Source organism: Vicia villosa, linkage group LG4 (assembly GCF_029867415.1).
Source record: "Vicia villosa cultivar HV-30 ecotype Madison, WI linkage group LG4, Vvil1.0, whole genome shotgun sequence".
NCBI lineage: Eukaryota > Viridiplantae > Streptophyta > Magnoliopsida > Fabales > Fabaceae > Vicia > Vicia villosa.
Window position 1 is genome coordinate 172,524,890 of NC_081183.1, and position 21,426 is coordinate 172,546,315.

The 21,426-nt window shown below is 31.6% G+C and overlaps 4 protein-coding genes and 1 long non-coding RNA gene across 6 annotated transcripts; 3 read left to right on the forward strand and 2 right to left on the reverse strand.

The window, feature by feature from the left end:
• Positions 1-267: 267 nt before the first annotated feature.
• On the reverse strand, positions 268-2,343 carry LOC131600312 (uncharacterized). 2 transcript variants are annotated; one of them, XR_009283096.1, is made up of 4 exons: positions 2,068-2,343; positions 1,625-1,691; positions 1,413-1,535; positions 268-590 (listed from the first exon to the last, which is right to left on the reverse strand). It is a non-coding gene; the product is annotated as an uncharacterized LOC131600312 (long non-coding RNA). The 2 variants fall into 2 exon arrangements; XR_009283095.1 differs by lacking the exon at positions 268-590 and having other exon boundaries at positions 1,012-1,535.
• A 2,043-nt stretch (positions 2,344-4,386) lies between these two features.
• LOC131600313 (uncharacterized) lies at positions 4,387-6,450 on the reverse strand. The gene is made up of 2 exons (XM_058872496.1): positions 5,791-6,450; positions 4,387-4,854 (listed from the first exon to the last, which is right to left on the reverse strand). The coding sequence occupies exons 1-2, from the start codon at positions 6,023-6,025 to the stop codon at positions 4,673-4,675; spliced, it is 417 nt and encodes a 138-aa protein (XP_058728479.1). The 5' UTR covers positions 6,026-6,450; the 3' UTR covers positions 4,387-4,672.
• Positions 6,451-8,372: 1,922 nt separating this feature from the next.
• On the forward strand, positions 8,373-8,966 carry LOC131598328 (uncharacterized). The gene has a single exon (XM_058870943.1). The coding sequence runs from the start codon at positions 8,373-8,375 to the stop codon at positions 8,964-8,966; it is 594 nt and encodes a 197-aa protein (XP_058726926.1).
• Positions 8,967-10,346: 1,380 nt separating this feature from the next.
• Positions 10,347-12,931, forward strand: LOC131595961 (protein C2-DOMAIN ABA-RELATED 9-like). Its single transcript, XM_058868502.1, has 3 exons — positions 10,347-10,689; positions 12,237-12,332; positions 12,436-12,931. The coding sequence occupies exons 1-3, from the start codon at positions 10,576-10,578 to the stop codon at positions 12,739-12,741; spliced, it is 516 nt and encodes a 171-aa protein (XP_058724485.1). The 5' UTR covers positions 10,347-10,575; the 3' UTR covers positions 12,742-12,931.
• Positions 12,932-20,229: 7,298 nt separating this feature from the next.
• LOC131600314 (protein C2-DOMAIN ABA-RELATED 7-like) lies at positions 20,230-21,171 on the forward strand. The gene is made up of 3 exons (XM_058872497.1): positions 20,230-20,440; positions 20,538-20,639; positions 20,734-21,171. The coding sequence occupies exons 1-3, from the start codon at positions 20,294-20,296 to the stop codon at positions 21,040-21,042; spliced, it is 558 nt and encodes a 185-aa protein (XP_058728480.1). The 5' UTR covers positions 20,230-20,293; the 3' UTR covers positions 21,043-21,171.
• The last annotated feature ends 255 nt before the right edge of the window (positions 21,172-21,426 follow it).

The window sequence follows — 21,426 nt, forward strand, 5'->3', positions numbered from 1 at the left end:
ATATATATATATATATATATATATATATATATATATATATATATATATATATATATATATATATATATATATGAGGATATATATATATGAGGATATATATTTCTCGTATTTGAATATTACTAACATAAAAAATTAAAAAATAATTAATTTAGTTATATTTTCTCCAAAGTTAGGCAAACGAAATTTCAAATTAAAAAATAATAATAATTAATGTTTCACTAAATGAATCTTTCATTTTAATTTTTTTTACAAATAAGTCAACCCATTCCATCATCATCAACTCCAGCACTTCTTTTCTTTTGCAATTGAAGTCTCACCTTAGCTGTATTTAAAGGAATAGTACAGAAGATGGCATAAGTTGTATCCCTTGTTCATGCACAAATAAATAGACAGGAAATTTGGTTTTACTAAAATATAAAATGTATTTTCTAAACGGAATCTCATAAAACTACTCAATCCAAACTAATTTGCATAGGCCTAAACGTTTTGGGCAAAGTCCAGTATAGATAAACTGGGCAGTCATGTGATTTTCCATTGAAGTGTTTGTTCAAATGAGATTGACAAAGGGATCGTGACTTTATAGCAGTACACTGAAACAAAACAAAAGTAAACATTAAGATAACCAAAAAAAAACACAGCAGGATTATGCAAGTCTTGGAAAATCATGCAGAGGGTGCTATTGGACACCCATTCAAAACCAAAACTCAGTTGCATCAAACACCACCACCTTCAAACTATAGGCAAACCAAAGTATAATTCCATCCAACAGAGTTGAACTTTTTTTTTCCAGTAAAATATGAAATTTACCTGCTACAATTTAAAAAAATATACTACTAAAACCAAAATTATCTCAATAAATTTCTTTCAGATTTTAATTCCAGCAAATCTACTGAATTCCACTGAGTCAGAGAATAACTGAAACTTAGTTTGAGAACCATTACCATAAAGAATTAATCATAAAAAGAAAAATGAGGAATATAAGCTTGAACCAAGATTCACATTAAAACGGGATAGGAAGTACACTTAAAAACCTAAATAAACCACATACAATATATTATGATAATATTTCAAAAGACTTGACAACATAAAGGGTCATATCCCATTACACCCTTATATTAACATTACATCATTGAAGAAACTTTGAATTCAAAGGAGAAAGGAAAACTTTATCTCATTCACATCTTGTTGGCTTCACAAGCTATTATCAAGACATTATCAAGACAGTAAAAACAAAGCTAGAATCAGACCATAAATAAAAAGCTATAATCTAGAATCAAAGCTATTATCAAGACAATAATACAAACTGAATCTCATTCACTACTACTCATCCCTTCACCTTAAATCGGACCAGCAATAAAAATTCACTTCGAAACCAAAACAAAGCTACATGTTCATGACCAATCTAGTTGCACCTGCAATAAAATACTTGCAGCACCATATAATAGAAATCTGTAGCAGAAAACTCCATCTCTTACACACAAAATCTGAACTGAACCGCAACAGCTTCATAAACTTTCCGAACAATTCAACCAAACCTGCACGATAAAAGCCAATTAATCCTACATCAATGATAACGTAACCAAACCATTTCATATAACAAAACTGGACCTGTAACTTAACTCACCAACAGGAAATTCTGCACCAGAGAAAAAGGATTAAAAAGAACCTGTAGCATAACCGAAACGGTGCACCTGCATAACGTATCCCAATCGAATAAACCAGAGCAAAAACCAACACAGAACCATGTATAAAGATGCAATAAACATCATTTAAACTGAAAAATGTAAACTTTGTGGAATCAATAGTTCAAAACATTTAAACTATATGGTTTTAACAGAGTTATGAAATCAGCTAAGAAATCCTTCTGATCCAAGAAATGGTTTCACCGGATTTATCATTTGTGCTACATATTATATAGAGGAAAAAGTAGTGACTGGATCTAAAGGAGCAAAAACTAACACAATAGGACCATCCACTGTATCTAAAATCGGAGATGAAATTTCACCAATTTATAGATACAAATTCCTCAGAAATAAACACAAATAAACAACACAACAAAATAATTACACAGAAATCCAATAGATGACATTGATGATGTGCTTCTCCGGGTCAGGGAAAAGAGAAACTGTTGGTTCAGGTATTGATTGCATCGGAGAAGTTGATGTTTTGTTTAGTGGAAAAGAAGATGTTTTGAGTGGAGAAGACAAAATTGAAGATGAGAAGAGAAGATAAATTGACGATAAAATTGAAGATGAACTGAAAGCGTCATGAATTTTATTGAGAAACGATGCATCTAGAGTTTCACTTTCAACATCAATTCTTTGCTCTTCCCCAAATATTCCTTTATATTGTACTAACTACTAAGGATATAGAGTCCCACGATTGATCTTCCCAATTGCAAAAATATAATAAAATTTTATTTATAACAAATAAAGTTTAATTAATTTAAAAATTTAATAGAATTTTATTAATTGAAACTTTCCTTTTATAGAAACAATTAAATATAGCAAAAGGTTGAGAATTTGACACTTGACAAACTTGACAAAATTCTCATCTTGCTTTATTATATTGTATGATTGTCTTAGGTCTGCTGTTTGTTTATCTGGTAGATTGGATTGTTGGATCCATTGGATCACTTGGGTGTAATTGTTTTTGAATCTATTAATAAAGTTTTTATTTGATTCAAAAAATAAAAATGTAATTTGTAATTTGGATATCCAAAAATCGATCCAAATTAAACCGCATTAAATTAGATCGGATTGGATATTTTTAACATATCATCCAAAACTGAACCAAACCGCAAATAAATTTATTTTTGGATCGGATGAGTTTTTGCCTTAAAACCGATCCAAACCGAACCGTGAACACCCCTTATCAATATAACAAATTCAATATGAACACAAATTATCACTAATTCAATATTAAAACAAATTATGCTTATATATATATATATATATATATATATATATATATGTGTGTGTGTATATATATATATATATATATATATACACACACACACACACATATATATATATATATATATATATATATATATATATATATACATATATATATATATATATATATATATATATATACATATATATATTATAACAAATTTAATAAAAAAATTATTATGATCATTTTAAATGATTGTTAATTTAAATTTAAAATAATATTTTAAATTTTTAACAATTATTTTTAGTAATTGAATATTAATAACGAAGAAATATAATTTGAAATAATTTTTATTTTAATACAATATTTTTTAAGAAAATAATAATAATTTTAGTTTAAAAAAATTATTTCAATTAAAATGAATTTAAAAATATACTTGAAAATGTGTATTATTGGATAAAATACAAAATATTATTATATTATTATATGTCATTAATGAAGTTTATACAATTAAAATAATGTTTGCATATTAAATGTTAAAAAATTACTAAGTTATTGATGTCATTTTACAAATATATGTTATCAATGTAAATAGGAGAATTATATATATGTTCTGGAAAAAAGTGTATTACTTATTCAATTATAACATACTTTTATTATTTATAATCAAATTCTATCAGTATCAAATTTTATTGATTGAGATATTTTTGTAAATGATACCTAAACAAAAATAATATTTGTATATGGGAAAAAATCTATTATTGATTTAAATATTTTTATATACGAAAAATTATATTTATGATCCAAAAAAAATTTATTCAAAAAAGGTATACGGGAAAAAAACTATTATTGATCTAAATATTTTTGTATACGAAAATTTACAATTGATTCAAATATTTTTGTAAACGATACCTAAACATAAATTATATTTGTATATGGGAAAAATCTATTAATGATCTAAATATTTTTATATATGAAAAATGGTATTTGTGTGATCCAAAAATTTTGATTAAAAAATGATATAGGGGAAAAATCTATTATCTATTATTCATTTAAATATTTTTATATACGAAAATTTATTATTGATCCAAATATTTGTTAAATGATAACTAAACATAAATAATATTTATTTACAGGAAAATTTTTATTATTAATTTAAATATTTTTATATACGAAAATTTACAACTGATTCAAATATTTTTGTAAAAATACCTTAATATAAATAATATTTGTATATGAAAAAAATCTATTAATAATCTCCATATTTTTACATATGAAAAATAATATTTGAGATTCAAAAAATTTTGATTAAAAAATGGTATACAAGAAAAAAAATCTATTATTAATTTAAATATTTTTAGATACAAAGATGATATTTATTATCTAAAATAATATACAGAAAAAAATTTATTATTTATTTAAATATTTTATATACGAAAAATCTATTATTAATTTAAATATTTTTTTCTTTTTTTACATTCTATTTAAAATAAATATATTATCTAAACAAATGCTCGTACCAAACTATAACCCTTGCATGGTTTGTTACTAGTTCATAACAAAAAGTTTATTCCACCAAAAATTCAAAGGCTCATCACCAAATACATCAGAAAAACTTTATTCTTGCCAGAATTCAAAGCTGTTGTCTCTAGCTAGTGCCAACAGAGACAACCTAGAAACAAACACAGCCAAGATGAATCATAAAAGTAATTTTACCCAACAATCATGTAAAACATTGTAGCAAATGTTTGATCCCCAATTTCAAGTTGATTCATTAATGGGAAGAAATTTTAATGTTGAGGTGGAACCAAGACCTCCAACTACCACTCCCCCTGCGTGAAAGAGACGAAGTCCCACTTCCGTTATCAGCTGCTTCAATTGTAGCGTGTGGCTTCTTGCATAACACGAAATTCCGAGCTCCGTGTGATCCGATTTTGTCCCATGGACTCAAAGCCGCTGCACCATCAAACCAAAACACAGAGAGGTGTAGCGTGTTTAGAGAAACAATTCTATGCATTAAAATTTAAAAATCAAGTTTGATGAAAGTAACGGCATGGCGATTATATCTTAAAAAGTTACACATATAAATTACTTAATTTCATTCCAACTCACGTTTATTCTAAATCAAGAAGATAATCCAAAATCAAAGTTTACAAATACTCTGCAATCCGCATTCATCTTAATTACAAAGAACCGTGTCTCCTCTTGGTTTTTCTCTCTCTCTACAGTCTACATACACACAAACTCCCGTTTAAAAGAGAGGGATGGTCCCCAAGAATTCCATATGCAAACCAAAATGTGAAAAATAAGCAGCTACAACTACATAGTTAAGCAAAACTCATCCTTTCAAATCTCAACCAATCTAGCAAGTGAAAAGATTTAAAACAATGCAATGTCTATGCAAAAGAAGCTAGGAACTAACGACAAGATAAGTGAGGAATCAAGTTCATAAACACCTATTTCATCGGTTTGGAAATATCTTAAGCACACAAGACGTGCACCATGTTTTCTCCATACACGCCAGGGTTCAAACCCTAGACTCCTTGTTTATGGTACCTGATTCCGAAACCACTCAACAACATCAATCAAACCTTATCTCATTAAGTGGGGTCGTCTACATGGATCAACTTTCATTGTAATGTTCATTACTTCCTAATTGATCAATGTCGTAGACATTCAACACAGTTTTGCGTTGGCCGTCGACGGCCTAACACAACCCTTTCCTTTTATCCAGGCTTGACGACTATGCATAGCAAAGGTAAATAATTTGTCATCAATACTTTCTCAACAACTGAACCTATAATTTCCATCCTCTCACTCTATTTATATAGATTTGTTCATTCAAACAAGAACGATACTACATTATGCAATTGAAGAAAAAGATCAATATACCGTCAGATCCATGATGAGGACAGTAGAGAAAGAAATCTCTATGATCACTCCCCAGTCGCGGTAACCGTTCTTCACGTGCATAGGACTTCAAAGTAGTATCAATAACAGCCTCAACAAGCTCCTCCTCATCCACAACAAACCGAATTGGGCCAGCACTTCCCAGCACATTGATGCTAACCAACAGCCTCTTGCCGCCATTGGCGTTGTGATTCTTCTTATGCTTGCTCAACAACATTGTGTCCGTATTAATTACCACACACTACAAATCACAAATCCAAAAAAAAACACAAACAACAAACTACACCCTACGAAATTGAGTTGAAATTCGTAAAGAATTTCAAAAGAATGTGGAAAATGGTTGATTTAGGGTTTTGATGGATCGAGACCGAGGCAGCGATAATGCCAACCTTGCATGCAGGAAGCGAAAGGGAAGAGAGATGGAAGGAAGAGAGCGCTCGCCGTTGTTGACGGTGAAAGGGAGCGCATGAAATCGAAGGGGAAAAGGGTTTCTAGCATTCAAGAAGATCAGAGAGAAATTGGAAAGAAAGGGATTGGGGGAAAGAAAAAGAGGAAAGTGGAGTATATATAGTTAAATTGGAGAAGGATTCAAATTGAAATTAGGTATTTGTTGTTTGTTGCTTTTCTGTTTTCGTAGTGGCATCTTTTGACCCGGAAAAAAAGAGTAGTTTCACCTGGAAATTAAATTTTACAGATAACACTTTACTTATTAGGTTTAAATTAAAAAAAAAAGAAGCTAAAACTTCAAATTTAAGAAAACATAATAATTAAAATTAAAATAATATATATATTTTTAATTTTGAAACAAATCCCAATTTTTTAAAATACATATTTAAATATGGTTAAAAGGTATAACTCATATGTGAGACTATTGAACTAAGATTGAGTTGAAAAATAATAACTTCTGATTATTAAATTTTGATGATAATAATGTAATTGAAAATAATTCATATTTTAATATGTTTATTTTTATGTATAGAATTATTTTTAATTATCTTTCAAAAATAAAGAAATGATTATCATTTGTGACAATGTAACTACCTATATCTAAACAAAGATCACCACCCGCACTTAAGACAAAGTGATCACCTGTTTTTAGATGACAAATGATCTCTTGTACTAAGTCACCTTTAAACTTTATAGAATATTCTCTGAACAATTACATCACGACAACTATGTCGGTTTGGTACAGGAATAAAAGAAGATAAAATTAAACTTTATTGTAAAAAAGTTATACATTTGTAATCGAGTTTTATTGAATAGAACGTTTTGTATGAGTTCTTGTAATGCGTTTTTTAATCGTGCAGGTACCATCTATCACTGCTTGAGATTGTTGATGTTACATCAACAAAATTGACGTTTTCAGTTGCTTTTGCATATTTGGAACATGAAAGGGAAGAGAACTTCAAATGAGTGCTACAAAAGCTTAAAAAGGTTCTATTTTAAGAATTACTTCCAAATGTCATGGTGACGGACCAGGAACTTGCATTAATGAATGCCAGTGATTCTGTGTATCCAAACGTGTCTCATTTGCTGTGTACGTTTCATATTTCAAAAAATGTTAGCAGAAAGACAAGAACATGTCATGGATCAATGGAATAACATGATTTATTCAAATATAGAAGACGAAATTGATGTACATCTGAACCACTTCGAAAGTGTATGTGGTGATATTCCGTCATCTGTCAAGTATGTGAAAGAAACATGGTTAACACCATATAACAAAGGTTTATTTCTGCATGGACAGAGTCACTCATTTAGGGAACACGACAATAAATAGGTACGTTCTTCAAACAGGAAATATGTTTATGTTAATTTGTGAGTTGTTTATTTAATTTGTTCATGATATCTAGGGTGGAGTTTGCACATTGGAGACTAAAGAACATGTTGACGACAAGTTTTGGTGATTTATGTGCAAGCTAGGATGCTGTGAACACAATGTTAAAGTTGCAGCTAGGTTCCATAAGAGTTTCGTTTCAATAAAGTATTGTTTACATTGAGCATCGGTATAACACTCCATTCTATTCTAAATTGCATAGTTTTGTTTCAAGACAGTGTATACAACTCATTAGAAAAGAACTAGAAAGAGTCAAATTTATTGGTGCGAGCAAGGAGAGGTGTGGTTGTTACATTAGAACAACACATGGGTTACTGTGTGTGTGTCACCTCGCCGATTACCAGATTCTAGGGATACCTATACCTTTGGAAACTATTCATATGTTTTGGACGAAATTGAAAATTTCAGAACATGATGTGAATCCTGACGAGAGCAAGTGAGATTTAGATGAGGAGTGCGAAGAGTTGAAGAGACAATTCAGTACTCTGGATATTGTGGGTCAAAGAAGGTTGAAGAAAAAATTCGTGATCTAGCCTATCCATATACAACTTCAATGTGTCCATCGTCCGTGAAATACAAGTCAAAGAGAGGAGTTAAGAAGAGTAGAAAAGGTGACGAAAGTGATGGGCATCGTGATCCAAGTCAGTGGAAATATGCTGATGCTTCGTAGGGGAGTCAGACTACGAAGAGATCATGCATACAACCAAGTGGTAGTCAATCGTCAATCATGCAAATTGGTAAGCAACCTTCTACCAATTCTACAAAAGGAGAGTACTTGTCACAATTTACTGCTTTTTTTCATCCATACATCGATGACATTAATGATGTTGAACCAGATAGAAATTGTGGTTTCCATTGTATTTCATCTGCATTAGAATGGGGGCAAGATGCAAGTTATGATGTTCAGAGACAATTGCATACTGAAATCCATCAACATGAAGAATTGTTTTTTAAGTTGTTCTATGTCACTGTCTCTTATGTTAGTAATTCATTATTCGTAAAATACTTGGGTGTTCAGGGTAAGGAGAAATGGATGTTGATTCCAGATATGGGTTACCCAACTGCTTCTAGATATAGTGTTGTATTTGTTTCTCTTTCCATGAAAATGAACATAACATTTTTCCCGCTTCTCATAGCTCCACCCCCATACACGAGTCGACATACAATCATTGTTGTTGATTTTGTCAACTGTAATCATTGGATTCAGGTAAAGTTGAGACTCGATTGTCCACTGGCTCTCGTCACTGATCGTTGGAGGAAGAATTGTTCTATTGATGTAAAAACATGGGAATCAGCATATGTAGGTCGGTTCAGACATTGAGAAGAATTTTCTAGGAAGTGATTGTAGTTTGTTTGTAATGCATCTATGTAAGACATTTATTCTATTTATATATTAAGTCGGTTCATTATTTCACCGTGTATTTTATTCAAATTTAAAAAAAGGGGAAAAAAATTAAGTAACAGTATTACTAGAAATTTAAAATTTTCATTATTTTTCACATACCGGAAATTTCAAATTTCTAGTAGTTTTATGAATTGAGGTCACACCGAAAATTTGAAATATCTGGTATGTGAAAAATATTGAAAATATCTGGTATGTGAAAAATACTGAAAATTTCTAGTATGAAGCATAGGCATGATAAATTGGTAAATCCAACAAAATTTCTGATATTTTTATGAGATTTTCGGTACGGTACCATAAATTTTAGAAAATCCAGTATTTTACAAGAATAATTTTGTAAAAACACACTACTTGAAGGGGTGACATGTATAAAATTAGGGATGACATGTTAAATTCTCTTTCTGATCCGACCATGGTGGTCCTATTGACATGAGATCTAACATGTTAGAGAGTGATGTTAGTTTCAGATTTTTTTTTTCTTGTTAATATTTGCTATTGTTGTTTTTTTTTCGGAATTGTTTGTTCAGTTGTATTTTATTCAAAATTATTATTTTTTTATTAATAATATATTATTTTTTCTTAAAAAACAGTTTAAAAAAATAATAGTGCAATTTTGTATAAATAATATGAGAAAATAGATATGTGAGAGTGTAAAGTAATTTTATAATATTATCCAATAAACGACTTATATTCCGTTAAATTTTATCAATATTTTAAATTAATTTTGATGATTGGACAAATTAATGATTTTTTATTAGACGACCCTATAAATATCTTCCCGTGCATATGTCCATTAAACTCAAATAATATTTAAGATAATGCTAACGAATGCTCTAGAGGCACTGGTTATGAAATTAAAAATGTAAGTTAAACATTGTTTAATAAAATAAAAATATAATTTTTTAATCCAAAATGTATATATTTAATGCATTGTAAACATAAATAATCAACTTTTCTAAAGAATATTATGTGTAATCAATGTATTAAATATATAATATTTTTTTATTATGTATGCTTAACCAATATCCTCGAGGTATTTGTTATCATCTATATATTAAAAGATGTAAATAATAAAGCGTATTTTTTTCAATGAAAAACAATTCAAAGAATTCATGCAGCTATATACTATTTGGTATCAAAATTAATGTCATGATTCACATTAACACGCTTACACGCTGTAATTTTGACAAACTTACCTTATACAACGTTCTAGAAATGAATGTTTTTGAAGTAAATAAAACATGGAAATATCATTTGCGATCCAGCAAGCATGTAGCTATAGGAGAGGCTAAGATAAGACACAACAGGTTGGATTACTAATATTGCTACATGCCAAAACAAAACTGAGGTCGGCATCACCACTTTGTTTCTTTTCTTGTTTTCTTTTATGTACTAATTAGATTCCTTTAGTAGGGTTATTCTATTGTTTTTCAGTTTTCACTTTTCACACGTTTGTGATTTCTATTAATACCCCAAACAAGTTCCTTAAACTTTCATAATCGGTTCTGCGTGGAAAGACAATTCGTGGATGATGGATAATATTCTTGGTCTTCTCAAACTTCGTATCAAAAGAGGAATCAATCTTGCCATTCGTGATGCTAATTCCAGTGATCCTTATGTTGTTGTCCACATGGGTGATCAGGTTCTAAACCTTAATTGATTTTTCTTCTTTGTTTTTCTTTAACTGTGTTTTTAATTGATTCAATTGATTACGATGAAAATTAGTGTTCGTCTTTAAAGTTAAAATATGTGTGATATTGTCCCGACTAAACCTCATGTTCATATCATTTTCTTTTGCAACATACACCGTTGACGTCAAAATATGAATTAATATAACCGGAAATCGTTGGAGACATTTGGTTTGGGATATTTTACCATCACGTTTCTTTTGGTGTCGTCTTTAATTTGTCGGACAAGACAGCCTCACTATAGTAAATATTCTTAAGAGGAAGGTAATAGTTGATCTTGAGGCTATTTTGTGTGAGTCTAGAGTCCCACATCTCATGGCTTGAACATGGACTTATAGTCTTACAAGTGGGGTCATGGTTTTAAATTGTGGGCGCATGTCTTGAAATACAATGTTAAAATACTTAATAATGTCAAGGTTTTTGATTGAAAATTGAGTCTTGGAATTCTAAGATTTTGAGTTTTGATGAAAATGCTTGAAAAAACATGGATGAGATTGTATGATGTGGTTTCTAATGCGGCTGCAAGTGTGATCTTAAATTACACCGCAGTTGTGGTTCGATGCGGTTGCAGAGGCTACCGCATCCGCAATTGCGGTTGCAAAATGCAGTTTAAATCTTAACATTAATTATGATTTTTTTTAATTTCTTCATTGTATCTTAACATTAATTTTGATTTTTTAAAATCTTTTAGTGATTTTTGTTGTGAACTTAACAATTTAGTTCTCTAGTCATATATTTTATAAAAACCGTTATATTTTATCAACGTACCCATACCTTATTTATTTATTTTAAAATGACGTATCCCATACCGATACTAGTATCCGCATCGGGTACCGTACCCGTACCTATGCATCATAGGTATGCATTGTGTAGGGATTGACTGTGTCAGTTCTTCATTTGTTCGTCGCTTGTAAGTTGATGGCTTCTATGTGACATAGCATCTTAGGATCTTTAGCGTATGTTTGGAACATATTCTTGCATTTTGATGTGAAAATTTTGAAGTTATGAGTTGAAGCTTCCACGTCAATGATGTACTTAGATGGTTAGATAGTTAGGATTAGAGATTTAGAGTTTTCTATTGATTTGAGTAGTCTGATTTCTTTAGGTTTATTTGGTTGGCTTGTTTCTCTAGTAAATAGTAATGATATATGTATTCATTTTTCTAATTTGAGTGGTTTATTTGGTTGGCTTGTTTTTTTTAGTAATGATATATGTATTCATTTTTCTAATTTGTGTTTTTTTTTTTTTTTATATTGCGGGGTTGTGGTTTGGTCAGATACACCTTGTACTCCGACTTCATTGTTTCTTATCTAAATATCTGACCTTGTACTCCGACTTCATTGTTTCTTATCTAAATATCTGTATTATGTGCCGTTAGAAAAATGGAAATACATGCTTCTTCTTTTTTTGTACATAGGGAATCTGTTGAAGTTTGGTGGCAGCAACACATAATGGTTCATGAAATCAATTGGTCTGAATATTATTGTTTTTATTGATGCAGAAGCTGAAGACTCGAGTAGTGAAAAACAATTGCAACCCTGAATGGAACGAAGAGTTAACCCTTTCAATAAGGGATATTAAAACTCCAATACGTCTCGTAAGCAAACTATCTCTATAGATAACAAAATGGGTGATTCATTTTAAGGAGAAAATATTGAAGAGTTATAGCTAATATGAATATTTTGTTTTTCTTTCTACAGACAGTTTTTGACAAAGACACATTCTCCGTAGATGACAAAATGGGTGATGCAGATGTAGACTTGAAACCATATGCTCAAGCTATACAAATGAAGTTGGCTACTCTTCCAGATGGTTGTGCAATCAAGAGGGTTCAAGCAAATAGGACTAATTGTCTTGCTGAAGAGAGTAGTTGTATTTGGAAAAGTGGAAAGATAATTCAAGAAATGATTCTAAGATTGAGAAATGTTGAGAGTGGGGAATTGGTTGTTGAAATTGAGTGGGTGGATATTCCTGGTAGCACAGGTCTATTAGGGGGACATAGTTAAGTTGTCCTCCTTTCAGTAACACTCAAGAAAGGCTTATTGTATTAGGTGAGTTTGATACATGAATAAAACTATGTCATAAATTCATAAAGAATTTATATCTTGTATAATGTATCAAGATTTTATGTACACTAACTCGAGTTTTATATGACGATAAATGTTGTGTAATATATATTGCTACTATTGTAATTTCTCCTATTGTCTTAGATAGAAGTTAGGAAACTGTTGTTTTATATGAAAGTGATTCTTCCTTGTGGCGTTGTTTAACTTCATCTAGTTCATGCAAATTTTGTATTTGATTTTTTGCTTCATTAGCAAAGACTTTTGTCTCTTTACTGAATATTTTCAAAATAGATTACAATCAGTTGTTTCCATTGTTTTCCATACTTGTGTTAGGTGAAAAATACTAAATAGTATTTAAGGTACTTGAGGATTCAACCGATTTTGAGTGTTTGGCCATGACAAATTAAGGTGATTCCTAAATCCTAGATTATATGTGTCGTTACATGGTTGTTGTTTTTGTTGTTGTTTCCCACATAGTTTACAAACACAAGATTTGTAGAACAATCCTAAGAAAATGCACATCTCCGTAATAAACAGAGACTACTTCAGGTGCATTTGTCATGACATTACCTAACTCAAATAATGGCACGCCAAGGGGAATCATAAGTTTATCCATCTTGTAATGAATGTGAGCCACCTGAGCAACAACTACAGTTGTCTCACTGACTTCATGTGCTCTTGCTGGTTTCTTGCTAATATTGATTGATGTAGCTTTTGTTGTTGGCCATTGATAGGTTTTGATAGTGATACTTTTAGTCAATTCGAAAGATTTATAAACCAAGTTACTCCAAAAACAAGAGGGAGATGGGTAAATTCTGATATTCAAAATTCTTGATTAATTCAAAAAACATTTACTTTTTGAAAATGTTTATGTTAGAGGATGAGAATAAGTTAGAATAATGATGTAGTGAAGAGACACATAGCAAAAATAAAAATAATCAACGAAAAAATAAAGAGAGAAAAGTTTAGAGAAAATGCACGAGAGATTAATACAGGTTCGGACTAACCACTTGATCTACTCCCATTCCCAAGAGTTCCCTCTTGAGAGTTTTAATAAATCAGACTTGAGCTTTTACAAGATCAGCTTAGGAACATTCAATAAACAACAAAAAAAGAGCTATTACACCGACTTAGCTCAAGAACTTTCACCTAAGCTTTTTTAAGGTGTATCTTGCCATTTTTTTTGTTCTAGTTAAAAAGTACAGATGTGTGTGGTAACCCTACAAGGGTAAGAGATATTTTGGTAGGTTTATAACAATTAGGGAGGTAAGAGTCTCTGTATATCAACTTAATGCTTACGTATGAGTATGTAAGTTCTGATCTCTCTCTTTCTTCCGTTAGGGGAGAAGTATTTATAGTGGCCTTGAGTCAAAGGTTTTCTTGGGAAGGGTCACCCACCCACGTAATCAATGATGGACCGTTGAATTCCTATTTTCTTAGGAAACGTGGACCAACTACTGACTATGGCTTATCTCTTCCTAAGAAATGTCTTTTCCTATGTGACACTTATCCGGATTGACTTCAATGTCTCTTTTCGTCAGCATGAACCCTAGGAACTTTCTAGCCTGAACTCCAATAGAGCACTTGGAGGGATTCAAGTACATATCATATTTCTTTACTGACTGCAAGGCATCCTTAAAATCTTCAACACGATTGCATCCTTCGATACTTTTTACTATCATGTCATCAATATAGACCTCTAGGTTCTGTCCAGTATGATGGTAGAATACAACGTCCATGAGTCACTGATTGGTAGAGTTAAAATTCTTGAGGCCGAAGGGCATAACATTAAAGTAGTAGTAGGGGATCCATTTGAATCTAGTTGTACCCCAAGTATACATTTATGAAGCTCAACATGCTATAGCCTGATGATCCATAGATAATTTGATCAATGCCTGATAGTGGATACATGTCCTTAGGACAGACATCGTTCTGGTCGTTGAAGTCCACACACATGCACTATATGTTGTTTGCTTTTTTTACCAACATCGTGTTGGCTAGCCATGTAGGTGTTTTGTTTCCATAATAAACCCAACATTAGAGAGCTTGCCTACTTCCTCGTAAATGGCAACTATCTTCTCCTCGCCAACTTTCTGCTTCCTCTACACCACTGATTTGGCAGAGCAGTGAATGATTAGGAGATGACTCACCACATTAGTGTCTATCATGAGTATATCAGAGGCGCTTAAGCAAACAAGTCGACATTTTTACTGAGTTGGACAACTAGCTCATGTTCTTCTTCCTCGGTAAGTGAAGTACCTATCTTTTTTATCCGATGGGCTGAAGGACCTATTTGAACCTCCTTCAAATTCTCCATAGGTGTGAGTCTTTCAACATCCGCGCCCAATATGGTATCCTAAGAATTGAGGTCTGCTTTTGGGACTTCAGGGAAGGGGTGATGACAAGGGTGATCTCTTCCCTATTTGTTGCCAGACTATTCTGATAGCATTATTGAGCGATATGATGGTTTCCTTGAATCGTACCGACTCTCCCTTAAGCAACGAGTACTTCAGGACCGAGTACTAGGTGGAAATAAATGCCCTTAGTGCATTGATGGTGATTCGACCTAGGATGATATTATATGGAGATAGTGAAGGTTCAATGAAACACAAGAAAAGGGAGATTTGAATCGGGTTTCAAGATTAAAAAAATTGCTTGCGCCTAAAACACAAATAACACCAAAGTAACAATGATAAAAGAACACAAGTATTTTACTCTGCTTTACCTCCCAACTAGGTTACTTCCAGTCCACCCGCAAAGATGATTTTGTCTTCTTAAAAAAGACTTAATCCACTAATCAAAAACTTTAATTACAACCACAATGACTACAACAAATGTCTTATCAAGGATTATGACTATACTCTAGTTCTTCAAGGAAATCAACTCAAAGACAATCTGTAAATGACTTCTCGAGTAATATGACTATCACCTAGTCACTCAAGGAAGTTATCCACAAGGTTAAATACAAGACTGTGTGTTTACATAATTGCTTATAAATAAGTAGATTACACACAAATGAAGATCAAAATATTACACTTAAATGATTTGAAATATAAAACTCTAAGTGTTTCTCTTTCTTTCTTGTTGTTCTTGAAGATTTCTCACACTTTGCTTTTTTCTTCTTGCTATGATATTATTTTTGCTCTTTATTTACAAACTGTCAACTTACTTTTCCAACCTTTTGTAATAATTCTTTTTGATGTCTAGTTCGTCACTTCTTCTAAACTTACAAGTCCTCTTTATATAGGAAATGACAAATGGATCAGTTGGAGAGTAAAGTTGGAATATCCACAAAAAAATTAGCCGTTGAAAGTATTGTCCTTTTTTAGATATTATCAGAGTAGTGGAAGGAACATATGATATTGTACAGGTTTTACACTTTCCACATATTCTTATAATTATCTTCTAATCAGAGGCTTCGAGTATATGTGTATGAAGCTTGAGTAGAGTTCAAAGCTTGTCTTCAGATCTAGGTGAGAATGTTGAGACTTCAGAGTCTCCAAGACTTCAAATCTTATCTTGGGCATACCTCAGAATATTGAAATATTTGAAGCAACAAAGTCTATATCAGAGTCATTTTGAATAGATTCTTGTAGCATTTTTGACTTGACAACCAGGATGTTTGACTTTCATTAAAAGCATGTCTTTTCTTAATACAAAACGCGCATTTAGTTCAGAGTTAGCTTGCTTCAAATTTAGCCTATCTTTAGATTCTACATAGATCGGACTTCAGAAGCGCCTTGTTTAGTGTTTGGTTTGTCCATGCTTGATATCTCCAAAGTCAGAATATGATTTCTACTAATATGCGCGCTTAACAAACTATTAGAATACAAAATTGTTCTTTATACATTGTATATTTTGTTATCATTAAAACTCAAGGGTTAGTTGTAGATCCAAACTTGTTCTAACAAATAGGGCGTCCATGATAAGGTAGCCAACATCAATCGCCTTAGAGCTTGTTCCCTCGCCACATGTTTTCTCTAGGGTCATGTGGCTCCTTACTTGCACTTGTTCCCTTGACAATCCTTTTAACGTGCCACGAAACACATATACATTGTTAGGATTAAGATAAAGTGTCTGGAAAACATCCCAAAACAGGACATCAGAAGGATCTATTATAACTCGCTTGATTTCCCACTTGTCGTATATGGTGGTGTTACAGTGGTTTTAGAGAACCTGCTCACGTGATGTGAGAGACTGTATATCAGCATAATGCTTAGGTATGAGTATGTAATTTATGATCTCTCTCTTTCTCTCATTAGAGGAAAAGTATTTATAGAGTCCTTGAACCTAGGGTTTTTATGGGAAGGGTTACCGCCCACCTTGTTAATGGTGGACCATTGAAACCATATTTCCTAGGGAGACATGGACCTAGCTACTGACCCATACTTTTATTAGCCCAAGATATGTATTTTAACACGTTTCTCATATCTGTGTGAGAGGGAGGTACTTGAGGCGAGGCGATACCTCCTTGAAGTCAACATATGATCGTCGTCCTTCTTGTGGGCTGCACAGCTCTCGCCCTTACCAAATCTTTTACAAATATAACATTACAGTTTCAAGTCCTTTACAAATATAATTCACAAGAGAATCACACTTTTGAATAATGGAATTTAATCACAACACCAATTATAACACAACTCTTATAAGAATTTTCCAGTCTTTTAGCATTAAGGTAATTTTAGTGAAAAAGCTAAATAAAAAATAGAGAGAGTAGAAAAAAGATAGAGAGATTTCTATCATAAAATAGCGAAAAATGAAAGGAGGCGAAACCTCATTTCAACACTAATTATAACACAACTCTCAGAGTGAATTACCAGTCTTTAAGTGTTAAGGCAATTCTTGTAAAAACCTAATTCGAAAATACAGAGTGTAGAAGAAATATAGATAGATTTATATTCATAGAATGATGCAAAACGAAAAGAGGAGAAACCTACTTTATAAAGGAAAAATTTTGGCTCATAAAAAGGAAATGATCCATGTGTAAAATAATTGTTTTAATTGATTAACCCTAGCTCATAATCGATTAAAAACTTTCAAAATACTACAACCCTGATCCAAAAAAGGAAATCCTAAAATGATTTTATGTATTAATTGATTAATAGGTTTTCTAATCGATTAAGAGGTTGTTTATATTGTTCTTATCGATTGGACCAAGTCCTTAATCAATTAGGCAATGTGTAATCTTATTTAATAGATTAAAAATACTTCTTAATTAGTTTCATACAAGCCTTGATAGGTTTTCAAGATGTTTTATGAAATATGATAGAGTTTGTAAAACTTTTTTTTTTGTTTTCAAGATGTTTAATATTTCAAGATTTACTCTCGACGTTTTACATTTAAACTCATTACACTAACAGGTTAAGCACATGACTAAATAGGATTAATTTATTCACACTTTCATACTTCAAGATCCTCTGTTTGATTCATCACCTTTAGTAGCACTTTAATTGGATGAAGTTGTTCTGCCCTTTTATAATTTCAGTTTTGTTGCTTGCCTAGTTTTCTTTATTTTTGTTTATTGAGTCCCCTCTATGTAAGATTTTGTACATATCATTAAATTGGATGAAATGCATTAAGTAGTGTTTTGCATTAAATTGTCTTTTTATATGCATTAAATCGAACCCTAAGATAAAAGTCGTTACAAGTAGTTTAAGTAAAATTAATTGATTATTTGTGTCATGAAACACAAAATGAATGACTCATATCACACTAGCTTTATATTCAATATTACACTTCAATTGTATCAAAAATTCAGATTTTAAACACGTGATTCGAATCAAGGTTATGTATAATTGGAATCAAAAGTTGGATGTGAAAAATAGATTTTGCCACTACTAGTGTGATTCAAATCACAAGCTTCTCTGACTCAAAACAGAAGCAATATTTATTAGAATCAAGCTAAAGGGTGACTCGAATAAAAATACATTTTAAAATTAGGATTTCAGTTATGTTAGTCTGATTCGAATCAAATGTTTCCTTCATTCGAATCACTTTCTCGAATCATGGTTCAAATCAAAATGTCAAAATTTTGAATTTTAAGTTCTTGATTCAAATAAGTTTCTCATTCGACTCAAATCATACTCACTGCACTTAACTCGAAAATAGGTATTTTTGTACATTTTTAGTGCTCCATCTCAAACACATATATAACTCATCTTGTGTCATTTTCCCAATAGATGTGAGAAATAACACCAGGGCTTTCAAAGTTTTCAAAATAAAGTGTTTAGCTTTCAAAAGTACATCAAATCATAATATTCTTTGGATTTGCATTCATCTTCGATCTCTAGTAAGATACCATGAGTCAGTTGCTTCTCGCTTGTTAGAGGAAGTGGGATCTATCATAGAAGATCTCTTTTAACATTGATGTTTGTGAAGTTCTTGAATTGCATGTCAATATTAGGATTTTGCGGTGTTATTGGAAATTGATAATCCGATAGAAGCAAAAGGAAAAGGATTTTTTCTCCACCGAAGACTTCGGCAGTGACAAGAAAATGTAGTTATGGAACGAAATTTGGAGTTTCTATTCCGTTAGATTGAACCAATAACTCATATAATGGCACGATAGAATTGAGGAACGATCGTTGTAGAACAAGTGTTTGTAGAGAATCTTTAATTTGAGTAAGAGAACAATCAAAAGTGAGTGAAGGTCTTGGAGATTTCAGCTGCACGAGTTGTATACAATAGAGAACAAATTCATATTGAACCTCAACTTAGTAAGAGAGTGAAAAGTGAAATTTGAATTAGAAATGATTTGCATACCTTTGAAGTAGCGCCTTTTCCTCTCTCTCTCTCTATATATATGGAACACCGTAGAATGCGACCAACCGTTGGATTGATTTGGGAGGTTTGCATGACATTCTCGTAAGAAATACTATGTGACACGGAGGAAAAAGATCTAATTGTTCCTCGTGCGGCAATTTCCGACATTGTAATTGGGCCTAGCTAACGGATGGCCGAGAACTTATATTTTCAATAAAGTTTAAGATGAAAGAGACGTTTGTCGATTTAAATATTTCATGAAAATTGACGTTGCGTACTCCAAAGAATACATTTTCATCTCTAAAAATTTGTTTAATCTTTTGCAAGAAACACACAAACTTATATGCAAATAAGTAAGTGTTTATATTGACCGAAATCAAAAGATGAGTTATGACGACGAAAATGCCAAATTGATAATATACAATAACAAATTAATAAAGAAATTGATTTACTACATATACAAAGAAATTTTATGAAATATTTTTTGTGATCCAGCAAGTATGTAGCTATATTAGAGGCTAGGAGGAGAGAGAACATGTTGGATGCAACAAGGTTCGCTAATATTTTTGCTACATGCTAAATCCAAACTATGGTCGGTATCACCACTTTGTTTTTTTTCTCTCATGTACTAAGATTCCTTTAGTAGGATTATTTTTTGTTTTTTGGTTTTAAGTTTTCAAACGTTTGTGATTTCTTTTAATACCCTCAAACAAGTTCCTTAAACTTCATAATGATCGAGACAACATGGGAAGACAATTCATGGATGATGGATAATGTTCTTGGTCTTCTCAAAATACGTATCAAAAGAGGAATTAATCTTGCCATTCGTGACTCTATTTCCAGCGACCCTTATGTTATTGTGAACATGGGTGAACAGGTTCCAAACCTTAATCTTTCTCCTCTTTGAAGGTGTTTTTAATTGTTGATTAGGATCAGAGGTGTTCCATGTTGATCAAAATTATTGTTTTGTATAGTTGCAAAAGCTGAAGACTAGTGTTGTGAAAAATAATTGCAACCCTGAATGGAATGAAGAACTAACCCTTTCAATAAAGGATGTTCATACTCCAATACATTTAGTAAGAAAACTGGCTCGCGTCTAAATTAGAATTTACAAAGAAATAATTTATGAATTTATGATTAATAATGTGAGTATTTTGTTTCTTTTTACAGCAAGTTTTTGACAAAGACACATTCTCTATCGATGACAAAATAGGTGATGCGGAGATAGACTTGAAACCATATGCTAATGCTGTACAAATGAAATTGGATGATACTCTTCCAGATGGTTGTGTAATCAAGAGGGTTCAAGCAAATAGGACTAATTGTCTTGCTGAAGAGAGTAGTTGTATTTGGAAAGATGGGAAAGTAATCCAAGAAATGACTCTGAGATTGAGAAATGTTGAGAGTGGTGAATTGGTTGTGGACATTCAATGGGTGGATATTCCTGGGAGTAGAGGTCTATTAGGGGGACAAAGTTAAATCGTACCCCTTTTAATAACAATGAATATTATGTTAGTTTGATACATGAATTAAACTATGTCAAAAATTCATAAAGAAATTTTATCTTATGTAAAGTATCAAGACTTTATGTACACCAGCTCGAGTGTTATATGATGATAAAATGTTGTGTAATATATACTTTAACTATTGTAATTTATCGTATTTAGTTAGATAGAATTTAGTAAACACTATGGCTTTACATGAAGGTAGTGATCATTTCTTGTCGTGTATCCAACCAAGTTATAATTTTCTTCTTCATCATTTATTATCTGATGAAGTTCGGTCTTTTTTGACTCTCTATGTTATTCTTAACATTATCCTCCAACACAATACAATGCATACACAAACCGAGACTCATCCCCT